Source organism: Hyaena hyaena, unplaced genomic scaffold (assembly GCF_003009895.1).
Source record: "Hyaena hyaena isolate Hyena2069 unplaced genomic scaffold, ASM300989v1 scaffold_242, whole genome shotgun sequence".
In the NCBI taxonomy this organism is placed as follows: domain Eukaryota; kingdom Metazoa; phylum Chordata; class Mammalia; order Carnivora; family Hyaenidae; genus Hyaena; species Hyaena hyaena.
Genome location: NW_024080869.1, coordinates 985782 through 1008319, shown reverse-complemented (window position 1 = coordinate 1008319; position 22538 = coordinate 985782). Strand labels below are relative to the sequence as shown.

General features: G+C 36.2%; 1 protein-coding gene across 4 annotated transcripts in view; it reads left to right on the top strand.

The window, feature by feature from the left end:
• Positions 1-22538, top strand: part of COL21A1 (collagen type XXI alpha 1 chain) — a 175727-nt gene that overhangs the window by 60496 nt on the left and 92693 nt on the right. For 3 of the 4 annotated variants that reach the window (XM_039244317.1, XM_039244318.1, XM_039244316.1), the window contains exons 4-10: positions 7646-7814; positions 7910-8126; positions 10654-10827; positions 11879-11956; positions 13573-13581; positions 13891-13974; positions 21520-21582. In XM_039244317.1, the coding sequence (XP_039100248.1) occupies positions 7646-7814; positions 7910-8126; positions 10654-10827; positions 11879-11956; positions 13573-13581; positions 13891-13974; positions 21520-21582 (794 nt within the window). Of the gene's footprint in view, positions 1-7645; positions 7815-7909; positions 8127-10653; positions 10828-11878; positions 11957-13572; positions 13582-13890; positions 13975-21519; positions 21583-22538 lie in introns of those variants that run through there. The other variant, XM_039244319.1, reaches the window with a different exon arrangement.

Genomic DNA, 22538 nt, shown 5'->3' with positions numbered 1-22538 from the left:
TTGGTATCTTTCATGGCATAAAACTTAGAGGCTCTTTTCCTGCCAGTGCTTTCAACCATAATGCACTTTAACTTGGAATGATGTTTAGGACATCTGAATTTCTTTTCCTCCCATCAAAAGCTACTCATACTTTATATAATTGCTCTTTACTTAGAGATTGTTGGACAATTTAATTATCTAATTCAAACCTTACAGTGCTTTGTAATAGTGGCCCAATACATTACTTTATCCTACTCCTATAATTCTACCTGTATTTCATTAGAAGTCACAGAGGTTAAGGGTACACATATCAACAACAATCATGGCCAGAACAACTGAGATGTTTTTGGAGGTGACCAGTATTTTAGTTTTATGATTTCATAACATATATGTGGTTAACTTTTCTGTTCTCCTATAAAACTGATTCACTTCCATTCTTCCTCTTTACTTTTGGTACACATATAGTATGCATTTCCAGTCACTGAGGTGTGGCAGGGGGCATGGGGGATAGGAGCTGGGATAAAGTTTGGTGGATAGGAAAGGATTGAGTACAATATTCCATAAACTCTCAACAAACATTCAGGGTAATCACTTTTTATTCTACATGTAGATTACAAGGATTTGAACCTAATCTCAGTTGAAGGGAACTTATATTGCAAGGGACTTAGGGTATATCCAAAAATAAGAATTTTCCATTTAATTAGGCAAGAGCTATGTTTGCTACAAATAAACACAATAAGTATATAGTTCATGTGAGAAATGATGTTTGATTATTCATTGGAAAAGTAGAATGATTATGGAATGATTTAGAAAATACACAAATTATAGCATATAGATCTTGCTGTTAGTGTTTATGATTAGATCTAGATGCAGTTGTATGAGTTAATTTTGACTAGGAAAGGAATGAGTGAAATATTCAGAATAATTTTCATTAGGAATGTTTAAAGCTTGTATGGATAGCCAATTCTACTCTCTTGTCTTTTTCTCTGAAATATCATGTATAATCTCTGTCACCTAATTACATATTTCATTTTCATAACAACTCCATCCTTTTAAAGTAGCAGTAGACATGCTAGTAGAGGTAAAAAATTAGTATAACAACTTGGGGGAAAAGCTTGTGGTACCATCTACTAGAGTAAAGCATGAGGATCCCCTATGAAACAACAGTTCTACTCCCAGATATTTGACTACAAGAAATAAGTTCATATGTTTACCAAAATACATCTACAAGAATGTCCATAGCAGCTTTATTAAAATAGTCAAGAATTGTAAACAACTCAAATGATTGCCCTCACAAAAATGGATAAATACATCATAATACACTATAGTTCATGTAGTGGCATACTACACAGCAACAAAAAAGAACAAGCCACCATTAGGTGCAACAACATGGATAACCCCACAGATATTTGCTGAGCATGAAAAGTCAAGTAAAAGAATATATTTATGGCTTATTTATATTAAGTTCAAGAATAGACAAAGCTCACCAATGATGATAGAAATCCTATCAGTGGTGGCCTCTGGTAGTGGCGGTTATTGTCTGTGAATGAATGTGAGGTAACTTTCTAAGGTGTTAGATGTGTTCTTTGTCTTGCCTGGGTACTAGCTATATAAGCATGTAAGCACATGCCAGTTGATGTACAGTTGAAATTAGGGCATTTTATTGAATGCAGATTGTACCTTAATAAGAACACTTAAAAAACAAAACAAAACTCTGCACAATGTCTGTTGAAGTAAAACACTATCTCCTGATTTTTTTTTTTTTTAATGAACCTGAGTCTATATGATTATATTGTGGTCCAGCCCAGTCTCTGGAGCTAGACTCAGATCTAGGTTTGATTCCTGACTTTGTCACCATCACTTTCTTGAAGTGTGCTTTTGAGTTAAATGACAGCTCCAAGTTTGGTGATACAGGCTACATTTTATGAACACTAATATCAGTATAAAGGAGAAACATCAGGGACATGTTAAGATGCCTGGATGTCTGTTTAAAGAAAAAACTGTGTGTATGTTAAAATGATACATAACTGTAGTATCTTAAGAAAGCTCTGCCAAATTAAAATGAAAAAGAAAAGGGTTAAAGAATGAGGTAAAGGAATTATACACATACTATTGTCTGGGTATGTGTAAAGATAAAACACATTACCTTTTCTCCATCTATAGTATTCAAGCAGGGACAACAAAAAAATTTCCTTACATTACATAATCAGTGCTTTTACAGTGAAAAATGGCAAAACCAGATGAGTTATTTGTGTGAGTTTGTAAGACTTTCAAGTTATACTTCCCTTAACTCTCTCTTAAGTAAAAGCTGATTTTTATTTTTTGTATTTTTCCTATTGTTAAAAACAATATATTCTGTGATCAATGAGGCTCCTTAATGGTGCAAAAGATTCTGACTTGCCTGATTTGTTCACAAGTTACACTAAGGAGTAATAGGAGTCTCTTGTTCCCATTGACTTCCCACTGAAGTCTGTACTTACTGTGTCCCATTGCCTGCCAGCCATGCATCTGACAGACAACCTCCTTAGATGAAGAACTGTTGACTCTAAATCAACCTAGATTTCAAGACAGTGGGATTACTTCCTGTTAATGAGAATAAAATTATTCAATCTGTAATGAGAAAAGAAATTGCATGATGATGGGGCTATCTTCTTTCCCACTTAACTAATCTTTAGTAAGAGGATCTGTGCTTCTATAATTTATTTCGATTTTGCTATTTCATTATATTTTTAATATGATGTGGTGAAGTCTAAGTTATCACTACCTTGGTACTAAATTGAAACAATGATGACTGTACTTCCCTTTGATGAACCTGTGCGTGATATTAGAGTACATGATGGTATAATAGACGTTCAGAAAGGCAAATGTATTAAATTGCCACTGAATACCACTGAGGGAGGAGTGTGTATCAATTGGACATACATTCATGTTTGTCTTATCATTAAAACCAAGTTCAGTCCAAGAAGTCTGAAAAGTTGGCTTGTACAAATCTGGACCAGAGGCCCCGTAGGCAACTCTGTTTTGTTGGACTATCAAGTGTGGATCAATAAAATTACTTTTGGTTCCTGACCACAGATCTTAATAGAATTCCTTTGCTCTGAATAAAATATTTGACTTCTGGAGAGGGGCAACATATAAACATTGTCATTAGATAGACACTTAGAAAGTAGGCCAGATATGTTCTGGAATAATGTTCATCAGTGTTCCTGTGATACTGACTTAGAGCTGGAAAAGTGTAGTTGGAATTTGGTTGCTCTCTTGAGACTCAAGATATATATAGGTTGTGTGTCCTTGTCTATGGCAGACTTTTAAATAAAACATATTTTTATGACCTTAGTAACCCTGTATTACTTATATTACGAAGCCCTGAGATTTAATAGAAAAGTAAATATTTTTTCTGTGTCCCATGGGTCATTTTACAATTTTTTTTTGGTTTGAGTATAGTTGACATATGTTACATTAGTGTCAGGTGTACAGCATAGTGATAGGAAAAGTTGATACATTATATTATGCTCACCACAAGCCTATCTATCCTTTGCCATCATATGACACTATTAAAATATGATTAACTATGTCTCCCACCCCTTTTACCTGTATTGACCATCTCCCCACCTCCCTCTCCTCTGGCAGTCATTAATTTGTCCTCTGTAAACACAGGTCTGATTCTGCCTTTTGTTTGTTTCTATATTCGTTGTTTGTTTGTTTTAGATTCCACGTGTGAAATAATACTGTACTTTTCTTTGACTTAGTTCCCTTAGCATACTACCCTTTAGGTCCATTTATGTTGTTACAAATGGTATGATTTCGTCCTTTTTTATGGCTGTGTAATGTTCCTGTGTGTGTGTGTGTGTGTGTGTGTGTGTGTGTGTATGACATTTTCATTATCCATTCATCTATCAGTGGACATTTAGGTTGCTTTAATATCTTGGCTATTGTAAACAGTGCTGCACCAAAATAGGGCTGCATCTGATCTTTTTGAATTCATATTTTGGGTTTTTTGGCTAACTACCCATTGGAAGAATTATTGGATCATATGGCATTTTTATTTTTAATTTTTAAAGTAATCTTCATACTGTTTTTGCATAATGGCTGTACCAATTTACCTTGTACTCTACATTGTTCCTTACCAACACTTGTTATTTCCTGTGTTTTTTATTTTAGTCATTCTGACAGGTGTAAGATGATACCTCATTGAGGTTTTGATTTGTCTTTCCTTGATGACTAGTGGTACTGAGCATCTTTTCATGTGTCTGTATGCCTTCTTTAGAAAAAATGTTCATTTATGTCCTTTGTCTGTTTTTTAATTGGTTTCTTTGGTGTTGAGTTTTATAAGTTCTGTATAAATTTTGGATATTAACCCCTTTTATTGTATATATCATTTGCAAATATCTTCTCCCAATCTAAAATAAACCCAAAGTGGATTAAAGATTTAAATATGAGATTTGAACCCATAAAATTGCCAGCAGAGAGTACAATCAGTGGTGTCTCTTATATCAGTGATGGCAACATTTTTCTAGATAATTATCTCCAAAGGCAAGGGAATCAAAAGCAAAAATGAAGCCATCTAAACTGAAAAGCAGACATTGCCACACCCAAGTGTTTAAAATAAATAATACTTGCTCATCCCAGAAAGCATTCCTTTTCTGAATACTCTGAATATTTAAGTGTCAAATGAAATTTGGGGCGCCTGGGTGTCCCAGTTGGGTAAGCGTCTGACTTCGGCTCAGGTCCGACAACTCAGATCTCGCAGTTCATGGGTTCAAGCCCTGCGTCAGGCTCTGACAGCTAGCTCAGAGCCTGGAGCCTGCTTCAGATTCTGTATGTCCCCCTCTCTCTGACTCTCCCCTGCTTACGCTGTCTCTCTCTCTCTCAGAAATAAATAAAACACTAAAAAAATTTTAGAAATGAAATTAAAACTGTGTAGCTGGTGTAGGAAATGATTTGTGAAGTTAGGTCTTCTGTTTTGTTTACCCTTGTTCCTGAATGCAGTCCTTTAAAATAACTTGGTATGTCTAGATTGTTCTTATTACTTATTGTAGGTGTTATAGCAACCTCCCAACCGAGTCTCTCTTAGCATTTGATTTTCCTCATATTTAGAAATATACGTTCCAAGTTTTAGTTATTTCCAGTGTTCGTACAGCTCTCTGGATGTGGTTTATATACTTATGCATACATTCCTTTTTTCTACACAGTGGGGGAAATTATTTCCCTATATTTTCCCTGAAGTTTGTGCAGAAATTGTTGGTTGTTCCATACATAAAATGATTACTCCATATATAAAATGTCGCATTTTATGTATAGAAGCTTCCTTTAACAGTTTCCTATCACTAGGTATATATAAACATAAAGCCGGTATTGGAGCATCTTAACTATCTTTTTTCAGTTCCCATAAACTGAAAGGATATCTTACTGTTCTCCTTACAGATGAACAAATTGGGAAGAAAATTACCTTCAAGAAAATATAATTAAATAAATTTTTCCCAAGGAGATGTGCTAGGTAGTAATGACAACATGACTATATTGTACATTCTTGATTTCACAAGCCATGTCACACTGTTCCCCATAAAATTTTGGGGAGCACAATACAGTGTAAAGGACTGTTATAGCAAAAGGATGAACACAATACTTGTTTTATCCCCTGCCCTTGCAGGCCATTTTGGAGTTACAAAGCACTTTCACATGCATCACATTTGCTCCTCAGGTAAACCCTGTGAAGGAGATCATTATTCCCACTTCACAGATGATAATACAGAGGTTCAGGAGAAGTTAAGAGAGAGGCTAAAGTCTAAACCCAAGGTTCTTGTCTGAAGTCTGAGATCTTTATCTAATATCTTAGAATTTCTCATTTGTAAAGCAAATCAAAGGAGCAATTCAGATCTGAATATTCTCATGATGTAATGTTTCACACATTTTCATTCCAGTGGAACTTCTTTCTTTCATAGTTTTAAATCAAATGCATCTGAAGTGAGGCTTCATATATTGTTCTGTACACCTCCGCCCACTACCTGCCAAAAGAGAATCCCTGGATCATGACAGGGATTATTTAATTTGATTAATTGTTTTATGATTTAAACTCTAGAATATGGTGTTATTAGGAATACATTACCTGCTGCTCATGTTTTCCTGTAGAGGGACTTCAGCTAGACTAACTCTTCTGACCTCCCCTTCATCCTTTTTTAGCTCCTTACTGGTGAATGAGAAAATCAGTTTTCAGATTAGTGAGTTTGTTAAAAGTACCTGTCATGGTTGACCTTCAGTTTTCTTCTCCTTGAATCAGTGAGCCTGGGGAGCTAGTGAGTTCTGGTTTCCTCTCTAGCCCATGTGTGAGCTTGGTGGGCAGACCCTGCTGCTGAGGTGGGGTAGGGAGTAAGTCAGCCCTGCTGGTACGGGGTGGGGGGTTAATCATGGTGTGCAGTCTCGTGAAGCTCACTGGATCACACCTCTAACCACATTTGTTTGTCTCATTTCTTTATCTCCCCATAAGTTAGCTCCAAGCTTACCAGAGAAAGAAGGATGTAATTCATTGGGTCACTTCAAAACTCAAAGCCTGAAGAGAAAAAATGTCCCTCCTTTTCCAGGAATACTTTTAAGTTTATTTATATGAACCCTTTGTTTTATTTCCAATATTCTGTGGTATAAGTTATGATTGTATGTGTTAGGCTCATAAAATCCATCTCATTACTTTTTATTGTATTATAAATAGGATACTTTTCCCCTCTGCTTAATGTTGTGTAAAAGTGATTATCCTAAAGTATGTTTAGTGGAGTTCTTGTTTTATTTTGTTAGCTGCTCTATAAAATGTGAGCAATCATGCTCAATATGTATGTTATATGAGGACTTTGGAAGAATCTGAAAATATTGCAACATATCTACAGTAGAACAGTGTAATTGCATTTCAACAATGTAAAAATTTCCACATAATTTTAGATACTATTTTCCCAGCAAAAAAATGCTATATTTTTATAATTTATATAGAGGATTGTATACTACAAATCTTAATGATTTTTCTTAAGGAAATAGTTTTTAGTTACAAATAATGGTTAATAGTATAATTAATAATAGGTGAGGTATAGGCCCATTTTGAGTACTTCCATGAACTGAAAAGACCCACAGTTTTTTCCAGAGGAATAGAAGCAATGCTCTTTGAACTGTGGAATTATCAACTGCTTAAATTGGAAAGAATATTATGAATGACACATAATTTTTTACCCATGAAATGCTGGGAATGCAAGAACGGAATCCTAGTTCATCTTCTAGCTGCAAGAATTTTAAGTTATGCAAGGTCATGTGACAAGTTAACGGCAAATACTGGATTGAGGCCCGTGAATTTCTTTCCGGTCTTCTCCTACCCCACTGGTATCAGGTTGCCTCATGTTCAAAATAGTGAATTAAAAGTATCAGCATATTGTTGTTCTTAAAATGGTACATTGGCAAATGTTTCTCTCGTATTTCTGTTCTACATTTATCCCCTTTAGGGGGAAAAAGACATTTGAGACTTCAAATGCCAAAAACACTCCTGCATGTCTTCTCAGAAAACGCATTTACATACATTTGTGTGCATATGTAGATTTTATTATTTTTTCTAATATTTCTCCTTTGATATATTTTCTTTGTCGAAGTAATCCATGACTAATCAACATTTATTGCTTTTGCTTTGGATTTTTAGAATCTGTTTGTCCAACACGAATTCCAGTAGCAGCTCGTGATGAGAAAGGGTTTGATATTCTCTTAGGCTTGGGAGTAAAGAAAAAGGTTAAGAAAAGAATCCCGCTTTCACCAACAAAGATAAAAGGATATGAAGTAACATCAAAAGTTGACTTATCAGAATTCACAAGGTAAACGTTATGTGTTGATCTGACTTTTTTTTTTTTTGTATGTCTGTAGATATGTTGAGAGTTCTTTAAGCTTATTCATTTTCTTCTTTTTCTAGCAATGTTTTTCCAGAAGGTCTTCCTCCATCATATGTATTTGTTTCTACTCAGAGATTTAAGGTCAAGAAAATGTGGGATTTGTGGAGAATTTTAACCATTGACGGAAGGCCACAAATAGCAGTTACCTTAAATGGTGTGGATAAAACATTACTGTTCACAACAACCAGCATAATTAATGGCTCACAGGTGGTGACCTTCGCTGACCCCCAAGTTAAGGTAAAGATGCCTGGGTATGATTTTGGTGGTATTCATGGGGGAATCATCAGCCAGTTTGTGTTGGAGGAAGAGAGCCACAATTTTAACATGGCTGAAAAGATATTGACTTTATAATTTAATGTTGTAAACGCAACAAATGAAGGAAACATGTTTCCTTTTTTATTAAAAATTTTTAATGTTTATTTTTATTTGAGAGAGAGAGGGAGAGAGAGTGCAAGTGGGGGAGGAGCAGAGAAATGGAGACAGAATCCGAAGCAGGCTCTAGGGCTCTGAGCTGTGAGACGTGGGGCTCAAACTCACCAGGAGTGAGATCATGATCTGAGCTGAGGTCAGACACTGAAGCCTCAACCGACTAAGACACCCAGGTGCCCCAAAGGAAAATTATTTCTTAAATGGACCTAAGGGGCGGGGGTAACTCACATTTTTTGAGTGCCTGCTACTAGATGCCCTGAACATTTAATTATAATCTCTGCCCAAGGAAGAAGGTATTGCTCTCATTTTACAGACCAAAAAAAGAAAAAAAAAGTTTCAGGGATATTAAGTCCCACCTCAAAATAACAAAATAAAACAGCTAGTGAGTGGTGACATCAGGAATTGAAGTTAAGTCTTCTCAGTTTCAAAGTCTGGTTGGTTGGTCTAACACTGCCATGTCCTACAAAATGCTGAGATAAAGACATTTGTTAGAACATCAAATGCAGGTAGATAATGGATGCAGAATTCATGTTTATTGGGAGGAAAATTTGTTTCCCCAAAAGGAAATTTTTATACTTAATACAATTGATAAGCTAAAAATAGTATTTTCCAAGTCAAATGTGTTCAGAATCTAGATGCAATGATAAACAGTTATGTTTTGGTCATTATTATGATAGTCTAATAGTATATTATATAATTTAGGAAATGTATAAGGTTGTATATGAAATTATGCAACTGTGCAATTTCGTTTGGTAAGCAGATTACATTTTTAAAAACTTTGTCTATTTTTATTAAAGACAATATGCTAAGTTCTGTGAGAAATCACAAATGAATAAGGCATATTTCACAACTCGAAGGAACTTATTTATAATGGAAGATTGAAGGCCTCTGTTAGGAGTACTAGGTATTAGTGGAGTGTTGAGGGAAAAGTAGATTTTAATACAAAATGTGGACAAGTCTTCTTAATGAGATGCTTTTTGGATTGGACCTTGAAGAATTAATAGGATTTTGATGAAGAGAGCTAAGGATATATAAGTCAGTGGGCTCAGTTATAGTAAAATGCAGGGTTTTTATTTAAAGAGTAGAAAGTGGTGTCCCCTATGTTTGCAGTATAAGATACTTGAAAGAAAAAGCTAACAAGTGTGAACTCAATTTGTGGGGACCTGGAAACCATACAAGGGGTTTTGGACTTCATTCAGTGGATGACAGGATTTCATCTAAAAGTTTTGATCATTGGTATGCCATGGTCAAAGCAGCTCTCTTGTCTCCTTTTTCTTTCATAAAGAATACCTCCATTTCTTTTCTGGAATTGGTGTAGGTCCTGGGTATCCAGAAATTAATGAGAAATGAATTCTCTGATGAAATTCTAGTGAGAGAGATTATTTGTAGTAGAGGTATGAAGAATGGCTTAGAGTGGGAAGAATTAGAGATGTGTTTGAAAATTATTCAGATAAAGCAAGGTATCCATGAACCTAAATGATGGCAATGAGAGTGGAAATGGAGAAGTGAATTAGAGTCATATTTAAGAGAAATATTTGGTAGAACTTTGCATCTGGTTATTATTGCAACTGAGGGGAGGGCAAGAGGTAGAGACACTTGTTGCAGTTTAGAAACTGAGGATAGTATTAACTGAAAGGAAGAAGGTTTTGGGGATAGTTCAAGTTCATTTTGCTTACACATTCTCTCAGGCTGATTGTGAAATATCCTGGTTAAATTATACTAGTCAGTATTAGAATTATAGGTCCCATATGTAGGAAAGAGGTCCAGGCTGTTGATGTAGATATGGAACTTATTCCATAGAAGTAATTAATTGTCTTCCAGAAGTGGATAAGATAATCAAAGTGGAGAATAAAAAGGGTCAATGACAGGTATGTGGGGAATGACCTCATCCAAAGGCAGGTGAGGAAGAGGAGCCTTCGAAGAAACAGAATGAGCAAATGGAGAAGAAGAAATGATGGTGATCAACATGGTTTGAATCATCGAAGTTGAATGAGGATATCAAGGAAGATGGAGTAGTTAAGGCTACAAAGTTACAATGAAGCAAATAGGATGAGGAATGGGAGAAGCCATTTGGATTCAGAGAATAGGATCTTATTTGTGAGCTTGAGGGAGTTGCTTCAGGAAATTGATACATCTTATATATAATGGAAAATGGGGATTAATAAATTAATTGGTGGGTAGCATTTGAGGTCCAGCTTGGGTCAACGTGAATGAGTATATAGTACAGCCATTCTGTGTGGTATGGATTTGTGTCTGGCAGCAAAGGAATGGGACCAAGGGAAATGAAAGATTGTTAGGATTTTATTCATGACTCTTCCATACTTTCTTCCTGTAGACATTATTTGATGAAGGCTGGCATCAAATCCGTCTCTTAGTAACAGAACAAGATGTAACTCTGTATATCGATGATCAAGAAATTGAAAACAAGCCCTTACATCCAGTTTTAGGGATTTTCATCAGTGGGCAAACTCAAATTGGAAAGTACACTGGAAAAGAAGAAACTGTTCAGGTGGGTAAACAATGATATGCTTTTTTCATTGTATAAAGGGGAACTTTTGCTGTCCTTTATGATAGTATTCATTACATTTAACTGTATTTCACTTAGTTATTAATTCCTTTAAGACACTTAAAATGTATGCGGTTTATTAGTGAAATTTTGTGTTTGAGTGTGTGTATGAAAATGCAAAATTAGACTTAATAGGTTTCATAGGAATTCTTAGAAAAGCGTTCCTCTGGGTTCAGGGTAGAAGTCTACATTCTTATGAAATATTTTCATATTTCCCAGGAGATGCATAGATTAAATAATGAATTTGGAAAGGAGAATGCAAGATTAGAGCTGTGCATGGGGGTTATAAAATTTCTTTTCAGCTCTGAGGATACAATATGATGAATGCATCTTGGTGTTCTTTCTTCTTAAAACTAGTTTTTGATATTTTTGAAGCTGGAGTATCTATCTGTGGTTTGAGAAGTGTGTGTATAAAAGATACCCATTTTTTGAAAAATGTTTTATTTCAAAATGTATATCTTTCCCACTGTGTTTCTATTAAGGGAAGACTTTCACATCCAAGTTACACACATGGTCTCTCTATATTAATGCTACATGTCAAATTGCAGTAAATATTTAAATAGGAACAGGTGTTTGGCCTACTCGTCACATAACACTCCATGCCATCAACTAAATCTCTGAAACTAAAGATGACTTCTTAAGCTCACTCTCTTGTAATCAGAAATGTTGGAGAGATTTAGGATAAACACAGAAAGTCTGGGAAAGCTTTTAAGTGTCCTAGAAAATGCTCTCTAGCTCTTAATACAGAGATAATAAAAAAGCTCCATTGGGTTTTTGAAGGACATCAGAGATTTGTTTTCAGTGTTAGAGTTTTCCTTATGAATTATATTGCATCACATCTTTAAACTGTATGTTAAGTATTCAGATGTAGTGCTTTTATGTTTTAGCTAAGTGCTGTGATTTAAGCCTTGTATAACAGCTAATGTATTTGGGTTGCTCTTATTAAGCCATTAGTTTGTGCCTTAACTTTAACTTGATTGGGTTTTGTTCCTAGTTTGATGTCCAGAAGCTGCGAATCTACTGTGACCCAGAACAGAACAACAGAGAGACAGCATGCGAGATTCCTGGATTTGTGAGTAGGATGGATTATTTCCCCCCAAGTGTTGCTTCAGTACTTTCAGAGCAATAAATAAATGGCAGATAATCTCTAAGCCTTAATTTAATGTATGGAGTTAATTTGTTAATTGTCAGTGCAAATAAAGTTACATCAATTAAAACATTTTGAGATTCATAGTTGAAATAAAATTATAATGTATCTCTGTGCACATATGGATAAGAGCACAGGAAATACTTTTTTCACATCTCAGCGTGTGATATTTTCAGTACTCAAGTGAAGCAGGGCTGGGCCTGCTCTAGAAAGACATAGGATTCTTTGTCTGAAAATCTGGAATCTAAAATAGATTTCTATCCTTCATTAAGTGTAAGGACAGAGTACCCTACACATAGGAAGTGATTCATTTTCTTGTTCATCAGCAAATTTTCTCAAACCATAAGGAAGATACATGTTTCTTTTTGTTGTTACCGAAGTATGCATGCTCCTGGTGTGTGTGTGTGTGTAATCAATCCCTCTCCTTGGGCCAAGAAAAAAAAAAAAAGACATTTTTGTAATGCAATTAAGGCAGAATATTGTGAAAATTTGCAGTGTAGATTCCCAGAGACATTTGAGCTCATGCTATAGTTCTTTCAGTTTGTAAAGTCAGACTGTCATTATCTCCTTTTTTCCTATCAAACTGAATAATCTACAAATCCACATGTTCTGAAAACTTGAGGCCGTGGAGCAGTATCTGTAAAGGATCTGTAATAAAATCAAACATGGAACGTTTTAGAAATAATTCATTCTTGATTTTTTAGAGAGGTAGTTTAAACACTGTAACTTTTATTTTAGAAACTTATAACTTAGAATATGAATCTCTAATCTCTCCTAAAAGTACTAATAAGCGATTGCATTTTGAGAGTACATTTTATATACTTATTTATTGATATTTCTGCATTGATGTGATGACCATTACCATTACCCTCCCACATCATGAAAACACAAGATTAGATGGCAGATTTTCAGTCTTCACATCCACTTTTGTGTGTGTTTGTCTCTTTCATTACTCTCAGGCATGAGTTCATGAGGCTTGTTTAACTTTTACATCTTTATTCCCACTTTCTCATTTTCTGATGGAATTTATTATTGCTTGGAAAGATTATTAACCTATTTAAAATCATGTGTTATTCAGTAAGAAACATACTGTTGAGTCAGAAGGTCTTCTAAAGTAAAATGCATAAAATTTAATGCATGGAATTTGTTACTTACTCAAATGTGTTTTGGCTTTTTCCTCTGGTGCTTAAATGATTTCCAGAAAGTTCAAGGGGCCATATAAATCTCACTCTGAGGTACCTTTGCTCCTGAGTGGCCATTATACCAAGCAATTGTGGCATTTTCATTTATTCCTTTCACTTGTCATTGTTGTTCATTTCCTTACTTTATCCTACTGTAAATGTTGTCATAACATGTATAAATAAGTAATTTTTTTAAGGAGAGTTGCAAGCAAATGTTTTAGCTCTTGCCTGTTTGGACAGTTCATGTTTCTGGAACCTGGACAATGAAATATCTGTAAATTAGGAAGACAATTTAGAAATTTAAAAGTGTCTTTTAAAACCCACTTATTTTTCCTTTCTTTTTTTTTTTTTTCCTTCTAGAATGGCGAGGTAGGCCTGGAAACTGTTATTCTCCTTAAGGTAGTGTTTGTACTGTGGGACTGTTTAGCTTCCTTCCATCAACTGTAAGTATTTTAGACAAATAGAACTCATTTTTATGTTGTTTGAGTGTATCTTGTTTTCACATCTTTTTGTGATTCAGAATTTCTTACTGGATTGGGCTGAATAACATGGGAAAGTCCATGTGAGATACCTGTACCTTTTTGCACAGACATGCAGACACGTACACATACCTGTGTACACATGCATATGTGTGTGTTTTCCCACGTTTGTTGTTTATTTCCATTTTTGTCTTTGTAGTGCCTCAACGGTCCCAGTGATGTAGGCTCTACTCCAGCTCCCTGTGTTTGTCCTCCGGGAAAACCAGGAGTGCAAGGCCCCAAAGTGAGTACTGCCTAACCTGCTTTTCTTGTTAAAACCCACAAACTGAAGAGCTGAGCAAATGCACAAAATTCCTAGGCACCACTGACTCTTTATTGAAATTTCTACCTAATGTCTTTGAGCAGTTAAACCTGACTTTTAATGATTTTTTTTAAAAAGCATATTCTAATCTATAATTGCCTTTGAACCTAGAACTGATACCCGTAGCCCACAGTGAGAGAGAGTATATTAGTTTGTTTGCTGGTTTACCTGTTTGTTTTTTTTTTCCTCAAAGACTGCAAGAACCGTACCTCCTTATAACCTAATAAAAAATGAAGAAAGGGCATTTGTTGGGATGTGTTTTCAATTCTCAGTTTGTCAAAATGATTTTCAGATAGGAGGCACCTGAGTGGCTCAGTTGGTTAAGTGTCCGGCTTCGGCTCAGGTCAAGATCTCACGTTTTGTGAGTTTGATCCCTGTGTCTGGTTCTGTGCTGACAGCTCAGAGCCTGGAGCCTGCTTTGGATTCTGTGTCTCCCTCTCTCTGCCCTCTCTGCCCCTCCCCCACTCACACTCTTTTTCTCTCTCTCTCTCTCTCAAAAATAAATATTAAAAAATTTTTTGGGGGTGCACCTGGGTGGGTCAGTTGGTTAAGTGTCCGACTTTGGCTCAGGTCATGATCTCTCAGTTTGTGGGCTCTAGCCCCGCGTGGGGTTCTGTGCTGACAGCTCAGAGCCTGGAGCCTGTTTCAGATTCTGTGTCTCCCTCTCTCTTTTCCCCTCCCTTGCTTGCACTGTACGTCTCTCTGTCTCAAAAGTAAATAAACATTAAAAATTTTTTTTAATAAAAATGACTTTCAGAAAGAAAAATGAAGTAGAAATATTAAAATTGACTTCAACATTATGTTTGAGATCTATTTCTAAAAAACAGGCATATAGAGATTTATTAATTTTACTTAATTAAGTGATAATTACTTTGGGAGAGTATATCTATTAGTGACATTCATATATGCACATGTTCCAGTCGCATATATTGATTTATGTGTGTATGTATGTTAATTGTGTGTATGTCTATATAAACATTTATATATGTATTTGCATATTATACATTTTCACTTGATTGGAGCCATGATGTGCATATCATTTCATAACTAGTTGCTTTTCATATAATTAAATATCCTGAGTATGTTTCTATGCTATTAAATATGAATGATTAAGTTTAAGTTGATACTTAATTGTGGCATCACTTAGACCCAGCCTGATACTGAGATGTTAAGTGGTTTGTCTACTTTATGTGAATCTTATTCATTTAGTATTATTTTACAATATCACTTAACTAAAAATAATGTCAAACTTGGAAGCAGGTATGATTCCCTAGCCAAAAGGAATGATTTGTGTGATCACTTATTGCCTGAGGTGACCAAGCACTAAATATGGCTCATAATGTTCATTTCGATGGAATTTCCTTAGTGTTTTAGTCACCATCACTGAAAATTTTAGCTTTTAAACTGCTGATCTAATTTAATTCTTCCTATCTTTTATGCATGTTTCTCCTGTCCATTTTTATGTGATAGCTTGTGACACACTTCAGGCCTAGCATTAAAATCAAGAAACAAACGTAATTTAAGAAATAAAAGTACACATTCACTAATTCATTTAAAGAAAATTTATTTGGTTTGGAATTTTACTTCAGCATATTATAAACAATTTATTTTTAAAACTATTTTAAGATTGTATTTAGGAAAGTTAATCCAAGTGTTCTTTAGTTAAAGTAACTGCATGTTATTTAGGGTGCCTTGACATAAAGGGTAAGATACTCCTAGGATAACATACCTTGTAAGACAACTTGGTGTGATCTGCTAGCAGACCTCTTTTATATATATATATTTTATTATTTATTTCTAGGAGAGAGAGAGAGACAGCGTTAGCAGGGGAGGGTCAGAGAGAGAGGGAGATACAGACTCTGAAATAGGCTCCAGGCTCTGAGCTGGCAGTCAGCACAGAGCCCGACGCGGGGCTCGAACCTACGAACCGCAAGATCATGACCTAAGCGAAAGTCGGACGCTTAACCGACTAAGCCACCCAGGCGCCCCTAGCAGACCTCTTTTAAATTCAACTATAAATTCAACTTGGGTGGCACCTGGGTGGCTCAGTTGGTTAAACGTCCGACTTTGGCTCAGGTCATGATCTCATGGTTTGTGGGTTTGAGCCTCACATCCAGCTCTGTGCTGACAGCTCAGAGCCTGGAGCCTGTTTTAGATTCTGTGTCTCCTTCTCTCTCTGCCCCTTCCCAGCTTGTGCTCTGTCTCTCTCTGTCTCAAAAATAAATAAATGTTAAAAAAATAAATTCAACTTGGAATATTATACATAGAAATTATTTGATCTGTAAGAGGTATAATCTGGAAATCTGAGTCCCATTATGTCTGACCTCTCAAAGCCCAGAGTGCTGTCCTGACTCCCAGGGAGGTTCCAGCCACCCCTAGGGTCTCTAAAGAATTGTCTTCTTTTGGGGAGACATCAATGCCTCTGATGCTTTCTGAATCTTTATTAGTGATCTGCTAGGTGTCTTGAAGTGAGGCCAATTTTTATTCGCATATATTTCTACAGCAAGGTTTTAGCACACCCTTTGTCTTATCTGGTAAAGCCTCTGATATCCAGTGTTTCCAAATTTCATGTGTTTGTCATATTCATTTTTTAATCATAATATCACACTATTGCCACCTACTACTTTAAGTGAAATTGCAGTTTTCCACCAATCTTCAAGTTGGCGTGCCTTCTCGGTCTGCTTTCCATTTTCTTCAGAAAATCTGGCAGAAGGATAGGAACACACACACACACTCTTCCATCCTTTTAGGGCTCTTTCCCCTGGAGGTGGTTCCTAGCCCACATCAGGGACCTGCATGTGAAAAACAGAATCCCTAGCAACACTCTGTATTTCCTTTGGAGAATTTCTGGCTTGGGGAATTAATAGGGTTTTAATTAGATCAGCAGAACTGGAACTAAAACAGATGAAGTGATTTTACTTATAGATCCAACTGAGACTTACTGGGCATTTTTGTTAGATGCTCTCTGGAAAGTTTTGTAGATACCCATCAAATAGAGTTACTTGTGAAGAACAGATCTAGTATTCCTATTAACCAGAAATAGATTTCTGGGAGCCCACAGTTGAGTCCTGAGACTGAAACAGAGGTGAAATTCATGTGTGGATAGGTGGGTAAATACTTATTTTAGGGTAAATTCTCCGAGTTTCCAAAGACAGGACAACCCTTTTGAAAAACCAGGTCAAATGAATGACCTGTGATATCCTGTACTTAGACTTATCATGGCATTGTAACTTTATAAAAAGCATAGACACACATGTCTGTTACTGGATTGTGAGTTCCTTGAAGAATAGCTAATTCATTTTGTATCCTTAATGTCAAATGTAACGAATGATCAAATTTATAAATCTGTTAGAATAATTTTATATGTAAGCACTTCGCATTGAAGGTTAATACATACTAAATTCCCCTTAAGAATTCCAGTGTCTGACACAGTGCTTAATGGTAGTAGTTTTCTAATTTAATGAATTATGAAATCATTGAACAAATAAGGTTCACCTTTCTTCCGAAGTAACCTCTGTGGGATGGGATGCCTTTGTTGTGATATGAGAGATCTAGGCAATCCCCAACTTATAAACACCCCCTTTCAGAAGACCTTTGCGAATGGCAGCTTCCTTCTCTACTTGAGTAGTCCTGGGAACATTTGTGGGGGCAAACTCCTGCATTTGATCTAACCTTGATATTAGAGCTATTAGTTCAGAAGTGGAAAGAAGGCATTTTTTCCTGTTTTTAGGAAGGAGCGATTTCTTACTAAATTTACTTTTTCCGCTGAAATTACTGCCCTCTCTCTACAACTGTGTCTCTGTTGACGTGCTTTGTTTCACCCTCAGGAGTCCTCTGATTAGGGATTCACTTGGGCTATCAAAGTATCCTCTGTTTAAAATACAAAGGCCTTTGGAAGATTTCAGGGGCCATTGGGCATTCACATTTTTATGTTAATTTCCCCAGACTAAGTGGATTCCTTCTAGCCTGTGAGTGGGTGTGGGAGTTTTGAGGGAGGAAGAGGTTGGTTTGGGAGGAGGGAATAGGTCTCAGGTCAGATACTCCTGCATGTCATCAGGGGGGAGCGGGAAGGCACAAGGCTTTGGGTGAAAAGGGCTTGAACACCTGGGATATGGATCGAGGTAAAGAGTTCCAAAGACCTTTGTTTCAGATGAGCAATGTAAAATATTAGCTTGCTTTTGCAAGCACAACTGTTTCTTACTTTAAGTATTCATATTTACATGACTCGAGAGGCCAGATGCAGAGATGTTTTAGCTTAGTCCATGACATTTCCACTCCTGTCAACAACTCAAAAATCCTGTGGCACAAGTTCAATTCAACATAAGTAAGTATTGCTTTTCAGCTGAATACATAGTTTCTAAAATTCAGAATGTGCAAATGTTTCAACTAAATTAGAAGAAAGTGGATTGGGATTTTAGTCACAGTTGTACAATAAGCCCTATGTCTCATTTAATGTATTTGGAAATTGTTTTCCTGTTAAGTTTGCTGGCAGTCCTCAGGTCTGGTTCTAATTAGTGTATGCATTTTGATGTTGGCAGGGACAGTAGTGTTTAGGGCCATGGATTCTGGAACTTCATTGGCTGAGTTCAAGTGCCATCTTCACTACCGCTGTATGACCTTAAGAAGTGACCTAACCCTCTGGGGCCTCAGTTGTCCTATACATAAAATGGGAATAATTAAATTACTTATGTCATGAGATTATTGAGAGAATTAAGTAATTTAACATATATAAATTTCTTACAGCAGTGTCTAGCATATAATAATAAAGGTTGAGTGTCAGCTTTTATTATAGTAATGCAGTTGAATTTTTATTCTGATTGGTCTTCTCTCCAAAATTAGTGTTTTACTTTATTCTCCCAATTTTATGGAAACAATGCCAACCCTTCCTGAGTTTTTGCAAATAAATCAATAGGTCAATAAAACCTACCAGAAAAAGATTATTTTCCCTCATTGGGGTGGTTTACCAGTGTTACTATGGTCTTTATGATGTCACATTGGATTTATCTTGTGTGTGATGTTGTTTTTCTTGTCTTGGAAACCTAGTTTTTATTTAAAATGTTGTTAAGTATGTTTTGTACTTTTATGCAGGGTTAACTACAAATCTCGTTTCCCCTTGTCCCAAACCTATGTTTCAGTTTTGTCATAGTAGAGGATAAACCCTTTAAGATCCTTTAATATCCTAGATTTTGCTGATAATTAATATGCCGCAAATAAAGGGGTCATTAACAGGAAATTTGATTTAAAATTAATCAATTTGTAGAGGCACCTAGGTGGCTCAGTTGGTTAAGTGTCTGACTTAGATTCAGGTCATGATCTCATAGTTCATGGTTTTGAGCCCTGCATCTGGCTGTGAGCTGACATTGCAGAGCCTGCTTGGGATTCTCTCTCTTTCCTTCTCTTTTTACCTCTCCTCTGTTTGTGCTCTCTCTCTCAAAAATAAATAAATAACCTTTAAAAAACTTAAAATAAATCAATTGGCAAATAGTTTTTGAATCTCTACGTGATACCTAGTATTTTCAATGCCTGCCTCTTTTGCCAGAAAAGGAAGAAAATAAAGACCCTGTGTGCAAGGAGTCTCAATCCAAATGATAAATGAAGACTAATTGGGAAAACTGATAGAACTCTACTTATGAATAAGGGATCAGTGATAGGAGCTGCTATAGCATTTCAATAGAAAAAGACATCAAGTAAAAAGGAATAATTGATTCTTTTTTTTTTTTTAATGTTTATTTTTGGGGGAGAGACAAGAGACAGAAAGCAGACACACGTGCAAAGGAGGAGCAGAGAGAGAGGGAGACACAGAATCCGAACCAGGCTTTAGGCTCTGAGCTGTCAGCACAGAGCTGGATGCAGGGCTTGAATCCATGAACCGTGAGATCATGAGCTGAACTGAAGTTGGTTGCTTAACCAACTGAATCACCCAGGTGCCCCTTAAACAAAATTTTATTATTGTTTGTTTATTTTTGAGAGAGAGAGAGAGAGAGTGTGTGCACGGGAGGAATAATTGATTCTTAGGTGGACAAGGAAGAAAAACCTCTTGCCAAGAGAAAAAAAAAAAGGAATATGTTTAAAGACCACAAGTCCAATCTGAACATGGATAAAGGATGGCAGGGAGCCTAGAGCTGAAGGTGGATCCTCTCAGAATAAGATTAGTAAAACGCAGGGTGCCGAGGTGGCTCAGTCAGTTAAGTGTCTGACTCTTGATTTCTGCTCAGGTCATGATCTTATGCTCATGAGACTGAGCCCATAGGACTCCACACTAAGCATGGAGACTGCTTAAGATTCTCTCTCCCTCTCTCTCTATTTATCTGCCCCTCTTCCCCACTCACTCTCTTTCTCTCTCTCTAAAATAAAAATAATTAATAAAAAAAGAGAAAAACCCTAACTACCTAGAGAACAAGAATGTTACTCTTTAATGGAAGTCCTTGGGTTAGAATGATAAATTCTGTCTCTTCAGAAAGACATTACATGTTTCAGCATTATTTTTCTCCCTGGATTTACAGCTCTTCTTTATCTATCTCTTTTAAAAATGACATTTTCATTCTTCTCAGTCTTTCCTCATGCTATGCCTTGTGGGCAGCTCCTAAGTGAAAAGCTTTTCCCTTCTTCATTGGTCACTTGATAGACCTCACATAGTTCTTTCCATTTTTCCTGTTCCATTTTCAGGAACAGATCTCCCTAGCCAGTAGCCTGAAGTAGTATTTCAGATGAGTAAATTTGGCTCTGTGAAAGTACACTTAGTACTGGTGTTTAGTATTGGGGTCCTGTGTGAATGATTTCCTAAAGTAAATAAATTTTGAACTGAAATCAGTTGTCTTACCTCTATGCAGGAGTTTACTGATACTGAGACTATATGTTTTTAAGCAAGGTGCCCCTGTGGATATCATGCACTCAGCAATAGATTAACATATTAATTTGGAAGTATTAAAATTAAATTATACAATAATTAGTACAACAAATTAAATTATACAACAAATTAGTACAATAAAAGTACTAATAAGTGATTGCATTTTGAGAGTACATTTTATATACTTATTTATTGATATTTCTGCATTGATGTGATGACCATGACCATTACCCTCCCACATCATGAAAGCACAGGATTAGATGGTAGATTTTCAGTCTTCACATCCACTTTTGTGTGTGTTTGTCTCTTTCATTACTCTCAGGCATGAGTTCATGAGGCTTGTTTAACTTTTGCATAAATACTGACATTTTACATTAGTGAAAAGTACTTTACTGGTTCTATCTGATGTACTCACAGAAGTAAACCATTGAAGATTTTACATCATAAAAAGGTTTTATTTGGTAAAGTGGGCAAAATACGGCTTTTTTCTAACCCTATTTTGGGACTTTGTTTTAATACACAGCTACAAATTATGGAATTGGCTTGAACCTTGAAGGGCTCTGACTGCATCATTGTGGTTCGTTGGTTGTTTTGTACTGAGAGGTTTTTTTCCTTTTTAGGGTGAACCTGGACAGCCTGGGAACCCTGGCTACCCTGGACAATCTGGTCAAGATGGTAAGCCTGTGAGTACTGAAAGCTTAGTCATCTCCAGTACTGGGATTATGGTGTCAAAGTAAAAACTGCACTGGGCAATGTTAAACAGGCAAGGAAGACTTTATTCAAGACTATTGTAATAGGGAGAGAGATTGACCTCTACTCAGTGAAACAGGAAGGAAAGGTTCTTGAATGCTGGCATAAGCTAGTGGTAGAGCACTGGAGGACTTTATGTAGGTGATCAGTGGGGTGGAGCAAATTGAGCTATCCTGTGTTTGGCAGCTGTTTTACTCTGTGATTAAGCCAACTGTCTCTGGTAATTGGCACTTATCAAAGTCAGGGTACTATCCTCCCTCAGAGACTGGAAGATCTGGGTACTTCCCTTTCTTGCTGAGTATATTTCAAAGGGATGGCTCCTAGGTCCTGGAGAAAGACATTCCTTGCTAGTTGTAAAACTGATAAGAAGTTGTAAAAAGGTTTGCCACTCAAAGAGGTCAGAGAAGACTTTACACTGACAAATTTTCTATAGTAAATGCACTAAGATGGAGATCAGGGGCCTGGAGTCAGGAAGAAGACTGTCTAAGTTTAGTTAAACTGAGGGGACATTAAGCCTGGCTGGGTCAATAGGATCAGCATTCTAGTCACTTTTTTTGGTGCTTACCCCCAAACTACATGCATCTTTGTTACATTTAAACAGTTGTCTAGTGAGTATCAAAGCATAGCTAGGTTCAGAAATCTTTTTTGTCTTTTCCCTTCATTTCTATCGCAGTTTTCAAGTTGAAAACCTTTTTAAAAGTGATATTTTCCTAAGAACCTAGGAACATTTCCTAAGAACGTGCACTGGAATAGACTTATAATCTGACTAAAAACATAATATCTTCTAAGTATCAAGAAAACTGTAAGGACATTTTTGAATTAAGGAAACATAACGCAAATACACTTTAAAGCAAATAGGCAAATATTTTCAGGTAGGTTAGCTGTCAAC